The following is a 22,387-nucleotide window of genomic DNA, read 5'->3' on the forward strand; positions in this document are numbered from 1 at the left end:
TTACACAAAGCAGAATTTGGCCCAAGAACTCTCCTCAAAATGTCTGTTTTCCACATTTAAAGGATCACAGTTATTGTAAATACATAAAACCTAAAAATTATCAGAGAAATGAAATTTGGAACTAGGACAGTCTATGACTGTGGGATATAGAGGTTCCAGAGAACTTCAGATCAGTTTTACATTAGAACAGTATAAAAATCTGGCTCAGCCCACCAGCCATGTACTGGGTAGCAGTAGTTAACAGGCAAAAATTTGAAGTGGTAATAAGCAAAATAATGCCTGAGGCATTTCACATAGTATTTCTGTACATATCATCATCAAAACAGCCCAAAAGGGTCCAAGAAATCATGAACATCACCACCACAGCTAACACTTGTTCTTGAGAACGTACAGGACAATCACGAATTTACATGGCATTTTCTTACCTCAGAAATGTTGTGGAAGTGGCCCAAACTAATCTACTCCTCAGCCCCGGCTTCCTTTTTTCTTGTTATACTACTAATGCCAGCCACCCGTTAAATGCTTGTTATATTGCTGCTTTAAAATGACATTAATCTTAAAAGTCATGCTTCTGTCCGAAAACTTTCTACCTATTATTTTTACTTTTAACATCTAACATTCACTACAAATGAAAGAGAAAGACTAATTTTATCTAGTGCCTGATACTAAAGACTGCTTTAAAAAACTTAATTGTGACTTTCGTCATTGTTATGACTTAAATTCATCTGATGTTAAAAAATGAACACACCCATTTCCTCCCTACTACTACTAACCCCTTCACTGAAATTAGACTGTGAGCTCTTTGGGGGCAATAACCCTGAAATCTTACTTGTACTCTGAGGCATGTAATACACAGGTACTGTAAAATAAGCAACCCCCACTACAAGATATATTCCAAAACTTTAAACTCTGCCTCTAAAAGGTATTAAGAGGCAATGTTCCCTCTTTAGTAATTTCCTTTCTTCAGTGTTTGGATTATAGTTCATCCCCCTCATCATATGGAGATAGGATCTTAGCCTTCTAATAATGTCACACACACCCAGCAGCAGTAGGAGTGGGAGCTGGGGACAAGGGTAACGCTAGACACATGCATCCGATGAAGTGAGCTGTAGCTCACGAAAGCTTATGCTCAAATAAATTGGTTAGTCTCTAAGGTGCCACAAGTACTCCTTTTCTTTTTGCGAATACAGACTAACACGGCTGCTACTCTGAAACTAGCCTTGAAGTGAGTTTCTGCTCCAAATGACACATCAGGCTCTATGTTTGTGTCTCAAAGATTCCAGATCAAATTTTCTCAGTTCACAAGTAAAATGATGATTTTCCTAACTGTCATTATAGCAAACTCACAGGAGATCTGAGAGTCAACACCTTCCACTCTGTCTCCTGCTCACTCTCTCTCTGTGTGTTCTATTTAGAGGAAGGGGCTATTTTTTTAGGAGCCTGGGGCGGGGGGGAAACAGGGAGAAGAAATGTTCTTGGGTTGAGGACTTCTGTGCATGGAGAAGGGCTGGGTCCAATCTGTGCTTTCCCAAGGGCCTTCCTCTTTGACAAACTGGCGTTAGACTCCCTCCCTGCTGGCCTGTTTTTCAGTGTCAGAGTTCAGTCCCGACACTGAAGCAGAAGGGTACCTGAATCCTCAAAAAAGTAAGACACCTCCTGAGCCCTTGACGGGGGCCTGGAACCCTTGCCACAGTCAGTCATGATGGATGCCAGCTAGGGGAGTGTGGGCATGTACGCTGTTCGTACCTCACATGGGCTATCAATGCTACTTCATTCAATAGCATGCCACCAGGCTTCTTAGGCCTTTAAAGCTTGCTTCAGCCCAGCTACCACGAGGATTCTCTCTCCAGACAGTGAAGGATGTAACAACTGAAGACAGACTAGCTAGACCTCAAATTTGAGGTGTAATGTCACCAAAAGACTTCATGAACTGCCTCCATCTGCTCTTAGGGAGAAACTATACCCCAAGTGTCTGTGCTGGTACAGAAGACTGAATAGAGAGTGTTAAAATCAGATAAGCCACAGACAGAAGCCAAATATTACTGGGCATCTGACACATTGTTCTTTATTGCTCAGATCCTGACCGTTGTCAGTATAGTCATTTCAAACAGGGCTTCTAAACTGTCACTATCAGTTTAACTTAAACATGTTTACAAACAAGGGAAGCTGGATTGGGAAGCTAGACTGAGGTAACCAATTAGGGGCCTTTCAGCCACCACAGAGACATTATAGTCCCACAATAGTTTTGTATCACACCTGACAGCGGCACAACAAAAAGACAAACCTAAGAAGATCTGCCTGGTCCCAGTACAATGCAAGTGCATTCTGGAAGGGCCCTGTGTAGAGGACAATAATATTGGGAATGTACTCTGGGAAAGCAGCTCCAGTGTTCCAGCTGTTGATAGGATTTGTGTGTCAGTGCGGGTAAAACCCAAAATCACAATCCACAAACTGAATTTGGCACTATTAATAATCCTAAAAAACCCAAAGCTTTTTCCATAGCTTTTCCAAAGCATGCAGGTATGCCGGGAACAGCAAAGGCAGAATAAATCTGAGATCCAAGAGTCAGATTTCATGCACTGGCTAACCTTCCATACCAGTGGTGGAGCTAATGGGGGGTGGGGGGGGGTGGTAAAGGGCGAAACTGCCCCTCCCAATTGGCCTTTAAGGGTATGTGTGTGCCTTTTCAAGCATATTATTCCTTTTGAATAAAGGAGATGTACTGCATGCATTTTCACACGGGGTGGAGAGAGAGAACTCCCCCAACTCACCTGGCTGTGGCAGCTCCTGCGTTACAGGGCTGGGCCCAGCTACCCACTCTGGACATTGCAACACAGCACACAGAGTTATGTGGTTCTGCAATCCTGTGCGCCATGTCGCAACACCATTCACTCAAATTTGGCCCACCAGTGACTCTGTCATGTCACAACAGTTGGAGAGGGGAGCCAGGCCTCACTTCACAGGATAGGAGCTGTTGCTGCCGCGTGAATGCAGGTTGGGCTCGCTCCGCAGTCAACCGATGACCCATTGTCCCCCCTCCAGTTGCAAAAATTGGCTCCACCACTGCTCCCTACATTCCTCCCTGCTTCACCACAGGTCTTCATATTAAGTGGAGCCGCAAAGGCCAAGAGTACCTTAGCTAACAGAGATAGCATGTCTGGGAGAGCTAGTGAAAAAGGAATAAAATGGGAGATAAAACATATACAGTAGGACTGACTAATGCTGACTGAGGAGTACCCAATCAATTAGTCCTTGTGGGTCTGTGAAACAGAAAAAATGAGTCATTTTAGAAAGGCTGACATTACAATCCTAATCATCATCATTACCCATCTAGTTAAATTTACATAGCTATTGCTGTCATGAAAAGGTGGCACTGAGTATAATTGAAATGAGACCAATTCTAATGTAATTTTATAAGAAGCTTTACAAAAAGCCTTCTGTTACCAGGTACAAAACAATTGCTAAAATATACAGAAGCATTAAGCACATTTTTAAAAGTCTGTTCTTACCACGATCATTTCAGAAGGTTCCAATATAATACACTCGCATCCTCTTTTTCCTCCAGACTGCTTGCCAAAACTGGAAAAAAAAAAAAAGTGGAAAAATGTTATATTTTACCTATTTTGGGGGTAAAAATTGTTAACATAAGTTGAATAAATCAATAACCTTAGGGAGTGGAGGGTGAGAAAGAAAGTTAGTGGAAACTACTATACTTGAGACTACAATTTAATTTTCTCACATTGTCATTAATAATTCTTTGAATTTATACAGCACCTCTCATCACAGCATCTCCAAGTACTTTATATAAGCAGGATACCTTTGTGAAATTATTATTTATATTATACTACTGTCAAGAGAATCCAGTCATGAACAGAACTCTATTGGATTGGTGCTGCTTAGGAAAAGGAAAAAAGAAAAAGAAAAGACAAAGGACAAAAGAAAAGAACAGCTTTGTCCTAAAAAGCTGACAATATAAATAGGAAGAAAGTATAAGATGTGGGTGTAGAACAAGACATAGGGGAAAGATGTGTGACATTTACAGGAATACAAAGGTTACATATATTCATAATTTTTATTAAGTAAAAGTACAAATTAGAGGCTTCACATCTTGTTTTTCAATAAGTGAACAACAAATATAGGCCACCTGCCTAACTGTTATCATTTGGCATTTTACTAGGTAAAACAGTGTATCTATTGTGACAGGGTCGGGCCAGATGACTATAGGAGAGTAATTTTTCACCGAAATGAAGCCTCAAAAAATTGGGTAGAAACTCATAAATGTTCCTCTCCATGGAAATCTTTAATAAAAGGCGAAAGATTTATACGATCTGAAGAGAAACCAGAGTATACAGAAGGCAGATATATTAGTCCCAGGCTAAGTAGGTCCCTTTTCCCTGGGTAAGGTAACAGGGAACGTTCCAGAACAATCAGGAACCTTCTGGAGACAATTAAGACAGGCTGATTAGAACACCTGAAGCCAATCAAGAAGCTGCTAGAATCAATTAATGCAGGCTAATCAGGGCACCTGGGTTTTAAAAAGGAGCTCACTTCAGTTTGTGGTGTGCGTGTGAGGAGCTGGGAGCAAGAGGCACTAGGAACTGAGAGTGAGAATGCGGACTGTTGGAGGACTGAGGTGTACAAGCATTATCAGACACCAGGAGGAAGGTCCTATGGTGAGGATAAAGAAGGTGTTGGGAGGAGGCCATGGGGAAGTAGCCCAGGGACTTGTAGCTGTTGCACAGCTGTTCAGGAGGCACTCTAGACAGCTGCATTCCACAGGGCCCTGGGCTGGAACCCGGAGTAGAGGGCGGGCCCGGGTTCCCCCCAAACCTCCCAACTCCTGGTCAGACACAGGAGTCGTCGACCTGGACTGTGGGCTCAGAAAAACGGCCAGGCTGAGGGCTGCCGTGAAGCTCCAAGGCGAGCAAATCCGCCAATAAGCACAAGACCCACCAAGGCAGAGCAGGAACTTTGTCACGCTATTTTACAAGTGCATAAACTGAGGTCTAGACAGGTTAAGTGACATGCATATGGTCACACAATGCAACAGTGGCAAAGTAATACAAAAACAGCCTCAGAGCAGTGAAAATCTGGCCATTTCATAAAAACAGTGCTGATAACCATTAGCGATAAATGGAAAGTGCTGTTTTCTAAGAATTCTAATAAGGATGAGTTTCTCCAGAAAGTGTTATCAAAACTTTCAAAACCTCCTATATTAGGAAAGGGATAAAATTACAGGAGCTAGCATGTGATTATTTAAAAAATTTTTAAAAATCTAAGTTGGCCAAATATTTGAGAGAGAAAAGGTTAGAAAGAGGATCAACACAATAACTCAGTATATTAATGCTTTCTGGTTAGGTGTGGTTGCTCTTCGTGCTCTCTGCTGTCAGAGTTGAAGGTCTCAGCTGAGACTACAGATTTACAATGAGACTATAATGAGTTCTCTCCTATGTCTGTTTCCCCCCACTTTGACATGTAGTTATTTTCTTATCAGGAGACAGTGGCAGTTGTTGTGGTGGGGGTTAACCAAACTGCTTTTAAAAAAAACACTGAACAAGCTGTTGATTTTAGCACATGTAATAACTTGATGCAGACTCTAACTTATATGTATCCTTGGATGCTATGGGGATGAGATATCAGAGAAGAGATCAGCAACGTTAAAGTCAGATATGCCTCCAAGAAGAGAGCTTAGACCTGTATGATTTACAGAGTTCAGCGCTGTACATTTTGTGCAATAGCCCTTAAACCATTTTGTGTATTTAGCAAAAAAGGGAGAAATCAATATTATAAACATATATTCTCAAATTAGAGGGGCTAGGGCAAGGACAAATGAGGGTTCTTCATTACTCCTCCTCCTCACTGTAGTACATTCCTTGAGTCATTCTGAAGGTCTATTATTTTAGGATTGTCAGTGGTCCCGACTTTATCAGAAATCCCCACTCTTTGTCCCTTGCACATGGTGACATGTCACAATGATTTTTACAGGTGTTTACCAATATCTGCTATTTTCTAAAATCATAAAACAGCATTTGTTTTGAAGTCATTTTAGTGTATAGGAGAAGATCAATCCACAGTGGTTGGAGAGAACAGTATTTAGAGATAAATCCCAGTCGTAAGATAGTCAGACAATTGGATCTACACTTGTACCACCTCTTGCAGTCAACACAGAATACAACACGCTTCACATATTAGAACACACATTCTTATGTTAAAGTTTAGCTGAAGAGTACATTAGCTAGTTCTCGCTACTAAAACTATCAGGATTAAAATGCTAAATGACTGAAATTATTACTAGGATTCAGAATTAACCTGCTGAGATGAACGAGAGTGGTTCATATTTCTCAAAAATATTGTTCCACAGGCTGTCTAAAAACTCAGGAAACCAATGTACACTGATTTGCATTAGTTTATACTCAGATCGCATTTGGAAGGTTACCTTTACAAACAAGTGCTAGGTTTGTGGGGGGGTTTTAAATGAAAGTTTAGAAGCAGAATTTGTAGCAAAGGACTGATTCTGCAGCCAATTCTTTGGTTATGAAAAACTCAACTCTGGCCATGAGAGTACATGCAGCTCAGCTTCACTGAACCTCCAGCTCATTCCCAATAGCTGTCTCTGGCACTTATAAGACATGAAGAATCATGTAATCTTCTGGTGAGTGACTGAATACAAAAGGGGAGGGAGCTAATAAGGTTGTAAACTGAAAAGGAGGAATAAAAGGACAAGAGTAAAAAGCAACAGTGTGCAAAGAAAGAACAAACAGGATAAGTACCAATTGCTTTGCAGCACAGAGGGAAGGGAGAACAAATCATCAACCCATCAGGTGCATCTGTAACTTTAGATGCGACAGACACTGCATTTTTATGCATGGGCAAACTACAGAAAGCTTATACTGGAACACGTATAGTGAAAGGGTTAAAACAGCTATCCATGCATTGAAAAAGGATGAACTAACTTCAGTGGATGTTTTAAAATTTTATGTCCCAGAAACACAGATAACTATTAAAGACAGCTTCATGCAGCTATTTTAGCGAAACCTCAGATCTTTCCAAGCAACAAAGTTAACAATCCTAATAGTCATTATGATAAAGCATTATGACCAGTGGGAGCATTGCAATTTGAACGGTCAAATTCTGGATTTTGATAATGTATCATAGAAACTATAGCCTTTAAATAAAACAACTGCCACAGAGTTGTAATGATAATGACTAAAATGTTCCCTGCTTGTACTGTAATAGTAAAGAAGCTTTGCATAATGACAGGTTTCAGAGTAGCAGCCGTGTTAGTCTGTATCCGCAAAAAGAAAAGGAGTACTTGTGGCTGTTACAGCATGATTTCCATATTGAAATATGTCAGTTTCAGAGTGGGACCTCCACACTAGCAGCTGCTGGCTAAATTTTGTGTCTTCTGTCATGCTTCTTCCATACAGTGCATGACCCAGACATCACAGTCTCAAACAATCTCCCATGTTTGTCCCTAGCCTCTGTTTTCCAGAAGCTGGGAACAAGCGACAAGGAATGGATCACATGATGACTACCTGTTCTGTTCATTCCTTCCGGGGAACCTGGCATTGGCCACTGTCAGAAGACAGGATATTGGGCTAGGTGGACCTTTGGTCTGACCCAGTATGTCCGTTCTTATGATTCCATTGATTCTTATGTTTATAACTGGTTTGCCCCCTCTTTGCACGATTCATGCTATTATAAAATATAAGGAAATTCAAGCAGTTCATCTGTAGGTCAGGACTGGTTGGAATTCCATTTTATTATTTCTGCACCACAGTAACGAATCTATCCAAGGTGTCCTGTGATCCTGCAATAGAATTCTTCTAGAATTAAAACATTGGGGAAGTTCTTTCATTAGCTATAGGGTAATAAATTAATTCACCTTCAAGAGTGATTGCCTATTTCACTTCAGTATACAGTGAGATTTAGTGGTGCTGCACTGTATGGGACTACTTTTTCCTTATTGACACTGTACCTATTTACCACATATACACAATAGTTTAATATCTTTAACTTTCTGATGAAATCTGAATACAAAGAAGTGTTAAGAAGAAAGTTTAAAATGTTACCATTCAAAATGATTACCTATCAAAAATATTTAAAACAAAATTCCTGTAGGTTAAACATTTCTTTAAACAGTTCAGCCAATTAGTTTCAATCCCATGCAACTTGAAATTAAAAGTTGACAATATTTTTAAAATAATACAGTACACTGCATTTCTGAACAGTTTTAGCATTTTTCACTTTTCTTTTAAAACTGGAGAAACTGTAAATACTTTTCTTACACACACACACACACACACACACACACACACGTATATTTAAGTTATGAGTAAATTATATTTTACCCAGAATATTGTTTAAGGGGCATCAATATAATTTCAATGTTGTCAAAATACTACTTTGCTTATATAAATATACACAAGATTCAACCATTCACAAATTCATCCCTTTACTGATGTCACAACATTTGGTAATTGCGTAAGTGAGAATAAACATGAATGAATGCAAAGTGTATTCTGACTGTAAGAAAGGTCAAGCTCCTTACACAGTCGGTTTTACATTATCAAAATATTGTAGAATTATTGACCACTCAATCTGAATGGGTTACGCTCCAGTGTCAACAAAACTCATTGCTAACCCTGAAGAACAAATGACTCACCTTTGCAAGTCAATAAAGTCAAGTTTAGTTGACTGACCATGCCATGTACTGTTTTATTGATTGAACTACGAAAACACAGCTTTCACAGATACTTTTTTCGCCAGATCACATTTTTAAATAATCATTTTAACATTCCTTTTAATAAGTTACTGCACACATTTCAATGAAATACAAATGGCTAGCTTCAGTGCTATATCAATTAGCTTTCTGCTGACTTGAGCACACGTAGTGAACCTCCTGCAAATTTCAACAAATGCTTAAGAGCTATAATAATTCTTCTTTGGCTTATAGTACAGCATTAACATGAGGAAATAATGGTTAGAGTAGGCATAGACTACGCTATGAAATTACTCAGAGATCTTGTTTTCCATCCCAACTCAGTGAGAAGATTTACAAACAGTACCATGCATTAGTGCTGGTAGAGTAACTCATGTAACTCTTATTGGCACAGGTGGAAGAATAGATGTAAATATATTTGCACAGCACAACTTCAACCAATTAATCATCTGTTTGCAGAACTTTCACCTGAAGATTAATTCCTAACTAATCTAAGAATCTGAGTCCTAATATTCACTTGGCTAGTTATTGTCTTCAAGACAATAACAAGTGCACTATAATTAGATTATACCTGAAGAATATTAAATGATGTTTTCAACATTTTTACTGTTTATAAAAAAATTCATATAAAAAGTTTCCTAAAATGTATTTATTTTCATTTCATAAATTAACAAGTTGTTCATCAGTCACTTGAATTAAAAAAGGCAGGAAATTCTCCATACTTTCCTCAGTCCTATCTTTATTTTATTGATTTTGAGAGCGAGAACGAATGAACGAGCATGCATGCTAGCTGTGGGAGTAAAAGAGATACTATTCTCTGGGCCCCATATATTCTGTAATTCTCTGTCTGTGTAATTTGCTTCAGAATTCATCCTTTGCTGCACAACTGTGCTCCAAAATCTCAGTATACAATTAACAAAAAAGTTTTTAAGCTCTCATGGAATGTTGCCTTCCACAGTTCGAAAAGAAACAAACTATATTTCTGAGAGGTATGAACTACCCCATGCATCTGAGTTAAAGCCCTACGGATTCCATGATTTCATAATTGTGGAATTTGGCACACACACTCTCACATACAGACAGACACAGCCTCAGAATTTGCATTCTGCTACAGCTAGATGTCTAATGTTTTGTTCCGTGTCTCCTTACCCTGCTGGGACCTGTTCTCACAAGACTCTTGGGGTTTTTTTGTAACTGTGCAGCTCGGACTATAGTGCATATCTATCCTAAAGGCGCTCTACTCATGTAAAATCGTGTCATTATTATTTGATAAATACACAGTACATTGTGAGTGCTGTCAATGTAAACATAGTAAAATACAGTACTTGCCAAGTAGTTAATAGCACACCTATTATAATTACAAAAGAGATATTTTCTGTTCAATTTAAGTTGCATAAACATATTGGAATTTAAGTCACAGAGATCATGTTAGGAGATTGACAAACAGAGGAAAAAAATCCAGCACACAGTATGGGCTACATGCCAGGTCTATCCTAAATTGATATGCTGATTGTTGTACTCAGTGAAAAGAGACTAGATGTTGAGCATCAACTTTCATATACCTTGCTGTTATGCATAAAATCAGACAGTCACTGATGTATAAATTAGAACTCTATTAAAATGAAATAAACTAACTCTACTCCACTGTAAGGAAAGCAAACAAATCTTAACTCTAGCTTGTAAGACTTATGTAATAAATATAAAGGGAAGGGTAAACCCCTTTAAAATCCCTCCTGGCCAGAGGAAAAATCCTCTCACCTGTAAAGGGTTAAGAAGCTAAAGGTAACCTCGCTGGCACCTGACCAAAATGACCAATGAGGAGACAAGATACTTTCAAAAGCTGGGAGGAGGGAGAGAAACAAAGGGTCTGTGTCTGTCTGTATGTTGCTTTTGCCAGGGATAGAACAGGAATGGAGTCTTAGAACTTTTAGTAAGTAATCTAGCTAGATATGTGTTAGATTATGATTTCTTTAAATGGCTGAGAAAAGAACTGTGCTGAATAGAATGACTATTCCTGTCTGTGTGTCTTTTTTGTAACTTAAGGTTTTGCCTAGAGGGATTCTCTATGTTTTGAATCTAATTACCCTGTAAGGTATCTACCACCCTGATTTTACAGAGGTGATTCCTTTACTTCTATTAAAAGTCTTCTTGTAAGGAAACTGAATGTTTTTTCATTGTTCTAAGATCCAAGGGTTTGGGTCTGTGGTCACCTATGCAAATTGGTGAGGATTTTTACCAAACCTTCCCCAGGAAATGGGGTGCAAGAGTTGGGAGGATTTTGGGGGGAAAGAAGCGTCCAAACTACGTTTCCCAGTAAACCCAGTTAAAGTTTGGTGGTGGCAGTGGATCCAGGGGCAAAGGATAAAATTAATTTGTACCTTGGGGAAGTTTTAACATAAGCTGGTGAAAGTAAGCTTAGGAGGTTTTCATGCAGGTCCCCACATCTGTACCCTAGAGTTCAGAGTGGGGAAGGAACCTTGACAACTTATGACACAGTTAAGGTTTTTAGGCTTGTATTTTTGTAAGGAATACGAAACATTGTTTTTTATTTGATAACACATTGTAAAGGTTTATGATTATTGTTGTTGTTTATAGGAACAGCTGGTAGCAAACCCTTATACTTAGGTTGCTTAACGCTTCTACTATAAAAGATTTTTGTGATCTTTTCTTGAGAAGATAGAACATCGCCATTGTTTGTATCAGGCCTTTAAAACTCAGTAGGGAAAAAGTCCTAGGTTGAAAGAAGTGCCTTTTCTTTGTCCAATGATACTCTGTTCACATTTGGCTGAGTATATAGCCTTCTGAAAAATCACCATTTTCCTTCTGTCACTTGTGTTATCTACTGAATTCTGGGAGCCTGCTAAAACAACTGGACACAGATATTTTAAAGGGCCAGGTCCAAACTGCCACCAAAGCAGCAGCAGCAGCACACGCTCCACCAAGAATCCCAGAAGCAGGCAACCTCTGTGGAATGGGAAAACCCAAAGAGAGGCTCCACCTTGCAATCCCCCTCTACCAGATCCAGTACATGGCCCTCTAGTTTGAGGGCACTATTATGGTAGGCTCCCTCAATCACCTCCTCAACTCAGCCAAAGCTATACATTCCCCCCCACACACACACACACCTAACAACTTTCTCCTGTGGTCGGCTCATATAGTTCGGTATTGTAGGAATCAAAAGGATTCATGTGCGTAAAGCAGCTGAATGTCACAGAACTCCATTCTATCCCTGTCACAGTCTTCCGATGGAATGGAAGGTGGCCACTAATTAGGTGTTCCTTGTTTTCTGGGTGCTCAGCTCAAGAATCCTGGAGCCTGATATGCAGACGTGCTGAGCACTGATAACTGCATTTGCAGTCAATCAATGGGAACTATGAATGCTCAGCAACTCTGGCACTAAGACTGCATGGCTGAAGGAATAAGCACAGGGTTGGGAGTCAGGAGGATTCAAGATCTAGTCTTACTGTATGACCCTTTAACAAGTCTGTCTTCCCCAACTGTAAAATGGAACTGAGACACTTATCTCTTTGCAAAAATAATTTCACTAATATTTATGACGTACACAAAATCTACAACAATGAGCACCTTACAAAAGATGACAAGGTTATGAATATTTGTGCATTCACAGCAGGTTCTGGATAAGCGTGCAGTAAATAAGGCAGGGGCCATAAAGTGAATGAGGAAAATTAAAATGAACAGCTGTTAGTTCTGAGCACCACCCATCCTGTGCACTGAATGAGGCAGGAATTGAAGGGAAAAGCGCAGTATGTGATCATATAATTAAAATGATACTACATATGTTCAGAGCAAAATTAAAATTGCACAAGAAACCTTAATCTGGCATCTCCTAATTTACAAATACTTGACTCTGCAAACTAAATAAGATAGTAACAGTTTTGTATATAATGTTTAAAACAAGGATAAACTAAGTTCAGCTTCAATCAAATTAAGAGAGAGTTGGGCATGAGAAAGAGCAAAAGACAATGTTTAGAGAATGGAAAAGAGACAAAACTTAGTGGCAGTGCAAAGAGCAAACAATAAAATAAAAATTTAAGCTACTAAATAAAAAAAACTCCAACTGAGCAAGACAATTTTTGCAACAAGATAAAAACCCTTTTCACGCTGAGCCTGTATAAAGAAGACCAATAGTAAAATCTTACCCCAAACTTGAAACATGTTTTTTTTATTAAAAACAGATCACTACAATGTAAATACTTATACGGCCCAAATTTATCTTGGTATCCAAGTGCTGCTCAGGAAACGGAGATAATCTCTCCCTAGCAAGAACTTCTCCCACTGAAATACCTAGAAATTACGCCTGAGGATTTTTTGCTTACTTGTGTTCTGGGTATGCATTGTGTCCATGCATATGGTCTTGAAAAAAATTTTGAAGGAGAAGGTAGTTAAGACATTGAAGTCAATGGTAAATGGGACAAAATACAACGTGGTTTTACAAAAGGTAGATCGTGCCAAACCAACCTGATCTCCTTCTTTGAGAAAGTAACAGATTTTTTAGACAAAGGAAACGCAGTGGATCTAATTTACCTAGATTTTAGTAAGGCATTTGATACCGTGCCACATGAGGAATTATTAGTTAAATCGGATAAGATGGGGATCAACAGGAAAATTTGAAAGGTGGATAAGGAATTGGTTAAAGGGGAGACTACAACGGGTCCTACTGAAAGGTGAACTGTCAGGCTGGAGGGAGGTTACCAGTGGAGTTCCTCAAGGATCGGTTTTGGGACCAATCTTTTTATTACTGACCTCGACACAAAAAGTGGGAGTGTGCTAATAAAGTTTGCGGATGATATAAAGCTGGGAGGTATTGCCAATTTAGAGAAGGACAGGGATATCCTACAGGAGGATCTGGATGACCTTGTAAACTGGAGTAATAGTAATAGGATTTTAATAGTGAGAAGTGTAAGGTTTAGGGATTAATTTAGGGATTAATAACAAGAAGTTTAGTTATAATCTGGGGACGCATCAATTAGAAGTAACGGAGGAGGAGAAGGACCTTGGAGTATTGGTTGATCATAGGATGACTATGTGATATGGCCATGAAAAAAGCTAATGCATCTTGGTCTTGGGATGCATCAGGAGAGGTATTTCCAGTAGGGATAAGGAGGTTTTAGTACCGTTATACAAGGCACTGGTGAGACCTCACCTGGAATACTGTGTGCAGTTCTGGTCTCCCTTGTTTAAGAAGGATGAATTCAAACTGGAACAGGTACAGAGAAGGGCTACTAGGATGATCCGAGGAATGGAAAATTTGTCTTATGAAAGGAGACTCAAGGAGCTTGGCTTGTTTAGCCTAGCTAAAAGAAGGTTGAGGGGAGATATGATTGCTCTCTATAAATATATCAGAGGGATAAATACCGGAGAGGGAGAGGAATTATTTAAGCTCAGTACCAATGTGGACACAAGAACAAATGGATATAAACTGGCCACCAGGAAATTTAGACTTGAAATTAGACTAAGGTTTCTAACCATCAGAGGAGTGAAGTTTTGGAACAGCCTTCCAAGGGAAGCAGTGGGGGCAAAAGATCTATCTGGCTTTAAGACTGAACTCAATAAGTTTATGGAGGAGATGGTATGATGGGATAACATGGTTTTGGTAATTAAATATTCATGGTAAATAGGCCCAAAGGCCTGTGATGGGATATTAGATGGGGTGGGATCCGAGTTACCCAGGAAAGAATTTTCTGTAGTATCTGGCTGGTGAATCTTGCCCATATGCTCAGAGTTTAGCTGATTGCCATATTTGGAGTCGGGAAGGAATTTTCCTCCAGGGCAGATTGGAAGAGGCCCTGGAGGTTTTTCGCCTTCCTCTGTAGCATGGGGCACGGGTCACTTGCTAGAGGATTCTCTGCTCCTCGAAGTCTTTAAACCACGATTTGAGGACTTCAAAAGCTCAGACATAGGTGAGAGGTTTTTCGCAGGAGTGGTGGGTGAAATTCTGTGGCCTGCGTTGTGCAGGAGGTCAGACTAGATGATCATAATGGTCCCTTCTGACCTAAATATCTATGAATCTATGAAGAAACTGAGGGAGCACTAAACTGAAAAACAAAGTTGTGCATTTAATTCTGAAGGTGGTAAAGAGAATAGCGATTCTTCTCTCTTTTAGGAGTCAGTCCCATAGTTCAAGCTCCTGTAAACTGTATCTCCTGCACTCATTAGTATTCTGCTGTTGGTTGACAAGTCCATTGTTTCAGTATAATACAGTGCTCATATGAAGTCACAGGCATTGAGGAGATGCCCAGTAGCTAGATCAGTACAAAGCCTTGAACTCTCATGTAGATGTCAGATGATCGGTGTATCTTTTAGCTACAGAAATTAGGTTTACAACATATTATAGCCATCTTACACACTAAACAGTTCCTTATGAAATTAAAGCATGTTTCCTTAAGTCTTCTTAGTATTACACAGGGATAGAAATACGGAAGAACTGGAAAAATATATTATTCAGACAAAGCGCAAGGCTAATAAAGCAACACCTCCAGGGAAACAAAACTAAAGACTAGACAATCTAATGAAAGCAAAGAAAGCATCAGCTGATAATTTAAACAGGAAATCCTCATTTTGGTACAGTATGTTACATCTTCTTTAAGGCTTGCAGACAGAGACAAGAATGAAAATAATCCAATTGCCAATTTTAACCTTTCTAAAAAGAAATGTCAAGATAAATGTTAAAAAACGTATGAGAAACAGATTTCATATCTATTGGAAATTTCATTGGTTTGCATTCTTTATTTTACTTACAGAACTACGAAAGGCTTAGGTTAGAATTACAACATTATTATCCAATTATTGGTTAGCATTAAAAGAAGTGGTCAGACGATTCAACCATAGTAATATATTGGTTTCAGAGTAGCAGCCGTGTTAAGTCTGTATCCGCAAAAAGAACAGCAGTACTTGTGGCACCTTAGAGACACTAATGTATTGGTTTATCAAGACTGTACGGCTAATGTTTGCCCAAAGGAGGCTTTGAACAGTTTTCTTTAAAAACACAGTAAGCTTTGATTAAATATTTAGATAACCAAAAAAGCTTATTCATTGGAGTACAAAGTCTTAAACTAGATATTAGGAATCTACTAGTTTCTTGCTGGCTGAAGCCCAGGAAAGTCAGTTCTCTAAGCCAGAGCGCAGCTTTTAAATAACTGTAGTATGTGCACCTGTTGCTTGATATCCAGATATAACATCTATATTAGTAACTGTGAGATCAAGTCACTGGTCTGCAACACTGTTGCAAGATAAATGCCTTCCACATATTAAAATAAGTTTTTTCTTTTCATTGGCTTTTGTTTGTAAACCACCTCATTTGCAGTAGACCTTGTTTTCTTTCTGATTCACTGCTGTTCTTAATTAACAGTTTGTAAGCTAACATACACCATGAAGAGAAAATGTGAGTTATCAGTTACATAATTATACGAGGTCCAGAAACACCTTCTGAAAACAAACAAAACAAAATCAGTTCATTTACCTCACCACAACCAAAATAAAAACATCAAGAATAAAATTTGATGTGTCTTTTGTTCCAAGAACCTGAAACTGGTTTCTGATTAAAACATTAGTGAGGATCCAAATGTAAGGAGCAGCAATGTAAGTTTTCCACTCCATCTGTCCATACAAAAATAGGATTTTAAAATGCTTATTTCAGCTTTATTTAATTCAGAAGTGAAATAGTAAAACACATTATGCTTTACTCCAGGAATTCTTGTGTTGTTCTTTAACAGCAGAAAGGTACATTAGTATATGGATACCCTGGTCTTTATAAATTAGGCCTACGTTCCACGTATCCTGAAGATGTTAAATAATGTGGATATGCCAATGTTCCCTAACTTTACAAAGAATCACAAGAAGATTCATTTGAAGTCTACAGAACACTAAATACTGCCTTGTAAATTTACGGATTGCACATAGTTACACTCTGAGATGGCTAAAAAAGTAACTGGAATGATAAAATCCTGCAGGTATCCAGCATGTGGCCTGAATTTGTCAGCCATATTTTCCTCAAAAATAGCATCACATTTCATGTAAGTTTTAATATAAATTTCATAGAGCCACAACACTTACGCCCCAATCCTACAAACACTTAAGCACATGATTAATTTTGCTAGTATGAGTAGCCCAGTTGATTTCAATAGTACAACTCGTGGCAGTAAAGTTAAGCATGTACTTAAGAGTTTGCAGGAACAGGACCTTAGACATTTTAAAGTACTTGGTTTTCAACCCCAAGGCCCAAAAAGCACGCTCAAGTGGTATGGGATCCTAATATAACCCACCCATTTTTTTTTAAAGTGGCTTACAGCTTTTATAAAGATATCGAGACTCTTTACTATAGAACTATCTCATAAATAGCAGCAGCCTTCAAAACGCTTTCTCGATATAAGCTCTGAACATAATTGAACCCCATTTTAAAGAACATAGAAATTTGTGACTTACGATTAAATTATACAGATGAAATACACTAAAAACTGTCTTGGAAAATCTTGGCTGCAGGTGCCATCATCTACGTTAGTCTGCCAGCAGCTACATTTCACCATTCAAGACCTCGTCAATTTCTGAGAAGGACTGAGCTTGGTAGCTGCAGCAGATGTCATTAGCACAGAGATAAACCTGAACAAGAGTGTAGCTGGCAGGTCGTTGATGTACACGTTGAACAGTATCAGTGAAAAAACTGGCCAAGATCCATGAAAACAGTGACCTACCTTTGTACGCAGACCCCTTCAACCACCCTCCAGCTCACCTATCTTCTTGAAGCCCTTTATGGTCATTTATGCTACCACAGGACATGACAGTGGAATCTAATTGGTGCAACAAGTGGTCAGTGACAACAGTAGTTAATCACTCTCTCATCACTGACCCACCGTCTGTCCCCCAGGTTTTGATATGCCAAGGCACCTGTCGTCATCTCTGAACCAGTTTTGAACAAGACTGGGCAATTGTGTGGCCAATCTCTTTAAATGGGGTTTTTCTAATGACCCCATCATATAGCTGTGTTCAACTCGCATATCCGTAACGAGTGCCCACTGATATATTTCGACAGTGGTCTACTAGCTCCCCACGTGGCTGATGACGACACCATCAAAAGGCTGGGCACGTTGTGCATACCTTGAGAGATCATCAAGACTGTCTCTAATGCATAACTCATTCCAGCAAACATTCAGCATATCTACAGCAATGCATTTGCCCTTTCAGACTTAATTTGCAAAGACACAATCACTTTTCTTAACTATGAATTAACAGAATCTCCCTGATATCCCCAAAAACTTAGAATACCAGTGAATGTTTAATAGGTAAGTGCATCTTATAAACAAATGTACAAGTCATGCCTTTTTTTAAAGAATAGGAACATTTGGATTTTTTTTAAAACTCGGGAGGATCGACAACTTCCATTTCAAAGATTCTTACATGTATAAAACATTTTATTTTTCAAGAGATGTCAGATTCATAATGACCATATTTTCCATTATTTGCTCCAAACCCTCTTTTCCACATAATTCATTAGAGAAAATAAATAGATTCAGATTTCCAGAAGCAAGTTAGATATCCTTCCATAGTAGCTGCAAATAAAAACAATTATTATTTAGATATGGCTCCCCCCAGAGGCATAAAAGGAGTTAACCATGCCTTGCCCCAAAAGGATCTATGGAGGAGAATCCCCCAAGCAGCCCAGAGAGGCTGCGGGAAGCACAGCCAATCAGGGAGGAGTTGCAGGGAGCAACCAATCCAGTTCCAGGAGGCTCACATAAACGAGAGCTGCAGGGCACTGGCAGAGTAGAGTCAGTTGCTGCTGGGAGCCCAGGAAGTAAGGACTGAGTCTGTGGAGGACTGAGAGAACTTCAAGTACCCTGCACAGAGCAGTGGCTGGCTCCTGAAACTGACCAGCTGAGTACCCTGAAGTGAGGGCGAAGAAGGTGGTGGAGTGAAGGGGAAGTGGCCCAGGGAAATAATACACCATTGATGGTCATTACAGAGGAGCAACAGGAAGCTTCTATTTACAGGATCCCTGGGCTGGGGCCTGGAGTAGTAAACAGGCCTGGGTCCCCACACTGTCCCCTGGGGGTTGGACTAGATGATGACCTACGGAGGTCCCTTCCCACCCTGATCGTCTATGATTCTATGAAATGGCTGGACAATAAGATAGTGATACACACCCCGCAGGAGGGGGATATCCAGAGGACAGAGTCGCAAAGAGGGCGCTGCGGTTCTGGGAGCTGAGAGAGGAGCCGGAGGAGGGAGCAGAGACAGAGTGCTAGGGTGCAGACCACAGACATGGGTGTTTGCCTCGAGCTAATCCCCAGAATAACCAGGAGGCGGCACCAGTCTGGCAATGCGGGCTGCACCCCGTGACACATGCCTAATCATTGAAAATAAACGTTACATGACAGTTAACTTCTACACCTAATGTCTGTCCAATTTAGTGTTGATGCCTTGTTTCTCTCTCTTTACTGCATCTTACTCTATAAAGGAGACAGAAGTTTACACTTGAAGAGGTTTACTCCTACATTTACAATTTCTTTTGAGTAGAGTATTAGAAAAAACTGTTTTGGAAGATAGTTAAAAAGCAGTTTTATATGTTGTACAACATTTGTTTTCAGTCTACAGTAATTCTCTGAGCAAGAATTGGAAAAATTTTCATTACTCACAGCTAACATTAGCTTTCTCTCCCCTTACTCCTTCCCCATACCACCCCTGCAACTCCTCCCACCAGAATATTTTAATACAGAGCAGTTACTGCTTTTATATTTTACATAAACAAAGCTATCTGGGTCAGAAATACAAGACTCAATGGATTAATAATTTGACTGATTTTTAAAATCTAGTAGATGTTCATATTGTACAATAAGATCAAGCAGCTCTTCTGAATTTAATAAACGTGTTCTCTTCAACTAGACTCAGCTGTTCTAGCTGTACAATGATGTACTATGAAAATAACTGAAGTCTGATCAGTATCATTTTTGATAGCTCCCAGGATGCAGTACAAGCCAGTGCTGCCTCCTCCTCAACCTCTCCCCCAAAATATAGCCTTGTTTGGTGTTGTATCTTCAATGATAATTGCAAATACAAACCTCTTTTCCAAGCCTTTTACGAAGTATTACCTTTCTTCAATATTACTCCACAATATAAGATAGCTTAGAGCTCACTCCCCCACTGGAAAAGCTGGGGCGGAGAGGCAAATTAAACAAAGCTCCATACCCTAGCAATATGCAATAATACATTTTGTAGTTGCCACTGAATGAAGAAGAGGGGAATAAAGGGAGGAAGGAAGGTTTGCTTTCCCATGCAGGGGCCAAGGTACATGAACTTAATCATTTCTCAAAATCTGCAGAGAAAGCCCATGGCCTTCGGGTCATTCACACAGAGGCTTAAGTGGCTCCAAACTATTGCTCAGGCCCTCAACATCCATGACAGCATGGCTCCCTGAAAACTTGTGCTACCATGCGATCCCTGGCCATTCTCAGGCCAAATCCTCTCATGTATGGGTTGGGAGTATTTTGTGGGAGTGCGCATAAGAAAAAAGACAGTCTTCTGTTCTACCAGAAATCTTTGCTGAGGCCCGATGAAATGAAAAAATAGTTCTTCTCAAGGTCCACTTGCTCCTTGCCTATCACGTAGGAACTACAGAGCCCCAAACATGTGGCCCTTGCACAGGTGTGTTTTCACAGGGTCAGAGGGAGGGGGGAGTTATATTGTGTGGGCTCAACCTCCTCCTGTGTGTTCTGAATATTTTATTTTAAACAGATCATTCAACAAATGAGCCGGGGTCAACAGGCAGCATCTCAAGTGCTTTTCTGTCCTCATATTACTTTTTAAAATTAGCAAACGTTGGCACAGTGCTGGGGTACACCAAGTATTAACCTGCATGGCAAAGTAAGGGATGGCAGAGACCTGAGTAGACGGTCTTGATTCTATAAAGATCAAGAAAACAAAACTATCCAAGGAACTGCTTCACAAGAAAAGTTAAAATAGCGATAGTTCTAAAATGTGCAACTCCACTGTACGGCATATAGAGAGAAAACATGTCTTCAGATGCGAAAATGTAACCTGAAATGTACCACACTACTATTGGGCACAATATTCATAAATGGTTAATCTTTCATTCACATTGAAGCTCTCACAGTGTGCAATCTGAGCACAACGATTTTAGTCTGTTTGGTCTGGGGTTGGGGATAAGCGCTTGTATTTGTCAAAGGAAAGGGAGCACCAAGTTGTCTATTTCATTACAAAATATGAAATTTTTTGGCTTTAGACATGGTCCATTGTTACTCATACTTCTGTAGTCTTGTCATTTCTGATGGTTTATATCCTTCATTCTTTCTTTGTTCAAATATTATTGGCATTCTATCTTAGCCAAGCTTAAGCCTGAGCACACCACATTTTTAAAAAAAAGATACAACATCATCAACTGAAGTGAAGAGCTGAAGTGTTTATAAACATCAAGATTTAGAACACTAAAAAAGTACAAAGAATCAGAGCTTATTGGTTAAATAAATAACCATACTAAAATATGTAAGTTAGCATGAATTCTTTACCTTCTGTCACAATACAGTTTTCTCTAGACTTGTACAAGTCTCAAAATCTAGTGTGTAAAACAATGCATTTTTTATTATCTAACAGCTATGGCAGTGTAAACAGTACACAGCAATATATTAATATACTTACATTCTGTATATTACTGACTAAGTGTGTGTTTGGAAAGAGGATTTGGACATCTCAGTGCCTAAGTATTCCATCATAATCACACATGATCACAAATATGAGCGCAACGTGACTCTTAAAATGTATCTAGAGCAGTGTCTCTCAACCTTTCCAGACTACTGTACCCCTTTCAGAAGTCTGATTTGTCTTGCGTGCCCCCAAGTTTCACCTTACTTAAAAATGACTTGCTTACAAAATCAGACATAAAAATACAAACATGTCACAGCACACTATTACTGAAAAATTGCTTACTTTCCCATTTTTACCATATAATTATAAAATAAATCAATTGGAATATAAACACTGTACTTATATTGCAGTGTATAGTGTATAGAGCAGTATAAATAAGTCACTGTATGACATTTTAGTCTGTACTGACTTTGCTAGTGCTTTTCATGTAGCCTGTTGTAAAACTAGGCAAATATCCAGATGAGTTAATGCATCCCCTGGAAGACCTCTGAGTACCCTCCTATGGATGTGTGCGTCCCTTGTTGAGAATCACTGATCTAGAGTACATAGTTAATGAGAAAAGTTGCTCTGAAATGCTAAATTAAGATCAGAGTGCTGTGCAGAGCCTGACTAAAGTTTGTACATTAAAGTTTTCCTTTCTTATCAAATATCTTTTGCATGCCAGGCAAAACATGCGGTGTTTCTAACAGGCAATTTCATTTCTTTTAGTGCCACAAGACTGTGGGTAGGACTACTTCAATTCTTTTGCCACCATTTTTTTCTTTTCATAGAAAAGTTTAACATCCTGCTTAGAAGAGAAAGACATAATTGTAATGTCTTATGTGATTATAGAAGAGTCCAATATCTCTGAAGCTTTTCATTCTCATAGTTAAATAACAAAAACAACAACTGTTATTTACTTAATTGAGGTGGTTGAGCTCCAAATATATTTTTTCCTTCACGCCTTTTGTACATCATACACGTTGTCTCATTACCCAAAAGGAAAGAATGTTC

At 39.3% G+C, this 22,387-nt stretch overlaps 1 protein-coding gene and 1 non-coding gene across 16 annotated transcripts in view; both read right to left on the reverse strand.

Moving 5' to 3' along the window:
• The window catches only part of RAPGEF6 (Rap guanine nucleotide exchange factor 6), a 232,601-nt gene that overhangs the window by 155,640 nt on the left and 54,574 nt on the right, over positions 1-22,387 (reverse strand). For all 15 annotated transcript variants that reach the window (XM_037906909.2, XM_037906912.2, XM_037906907.2 and 12 more), the window contains one exon: positions 3,510-3,579. In XM_037906909.2, coding sequence (XP_037762837.1) covers positions 3,510-3,579 — 70 coding nt within the window. The remainder of the gene's footprint in view (positions 1-3,509; positions 3,580-22,387) is intronic.
• LOC114020314 lies at positions 4,233-4,348 on the reverse strand. Its single transcript, XR_003565152.1, has one exon. It is a non-coding gene; the product is annotated as a U5 spliceosomal RNA (small nuclear RNA).

The sequence above is a fragment of the Chelonia mydas genome, chromosome 8 (assembly GCF_015237465.2).
Source record: "Chelonia mydas isolate rCheMyd1 chromosome 8, rCheMyd1.pri.v2, whole genome shotgun sequence".
Taxonomy (NCBI): domain Eukaryota; kingdom Metazoa; phylum Chordata; order Testudines; family Cheloniidae; genus Chelonia; species Chelonia mydas.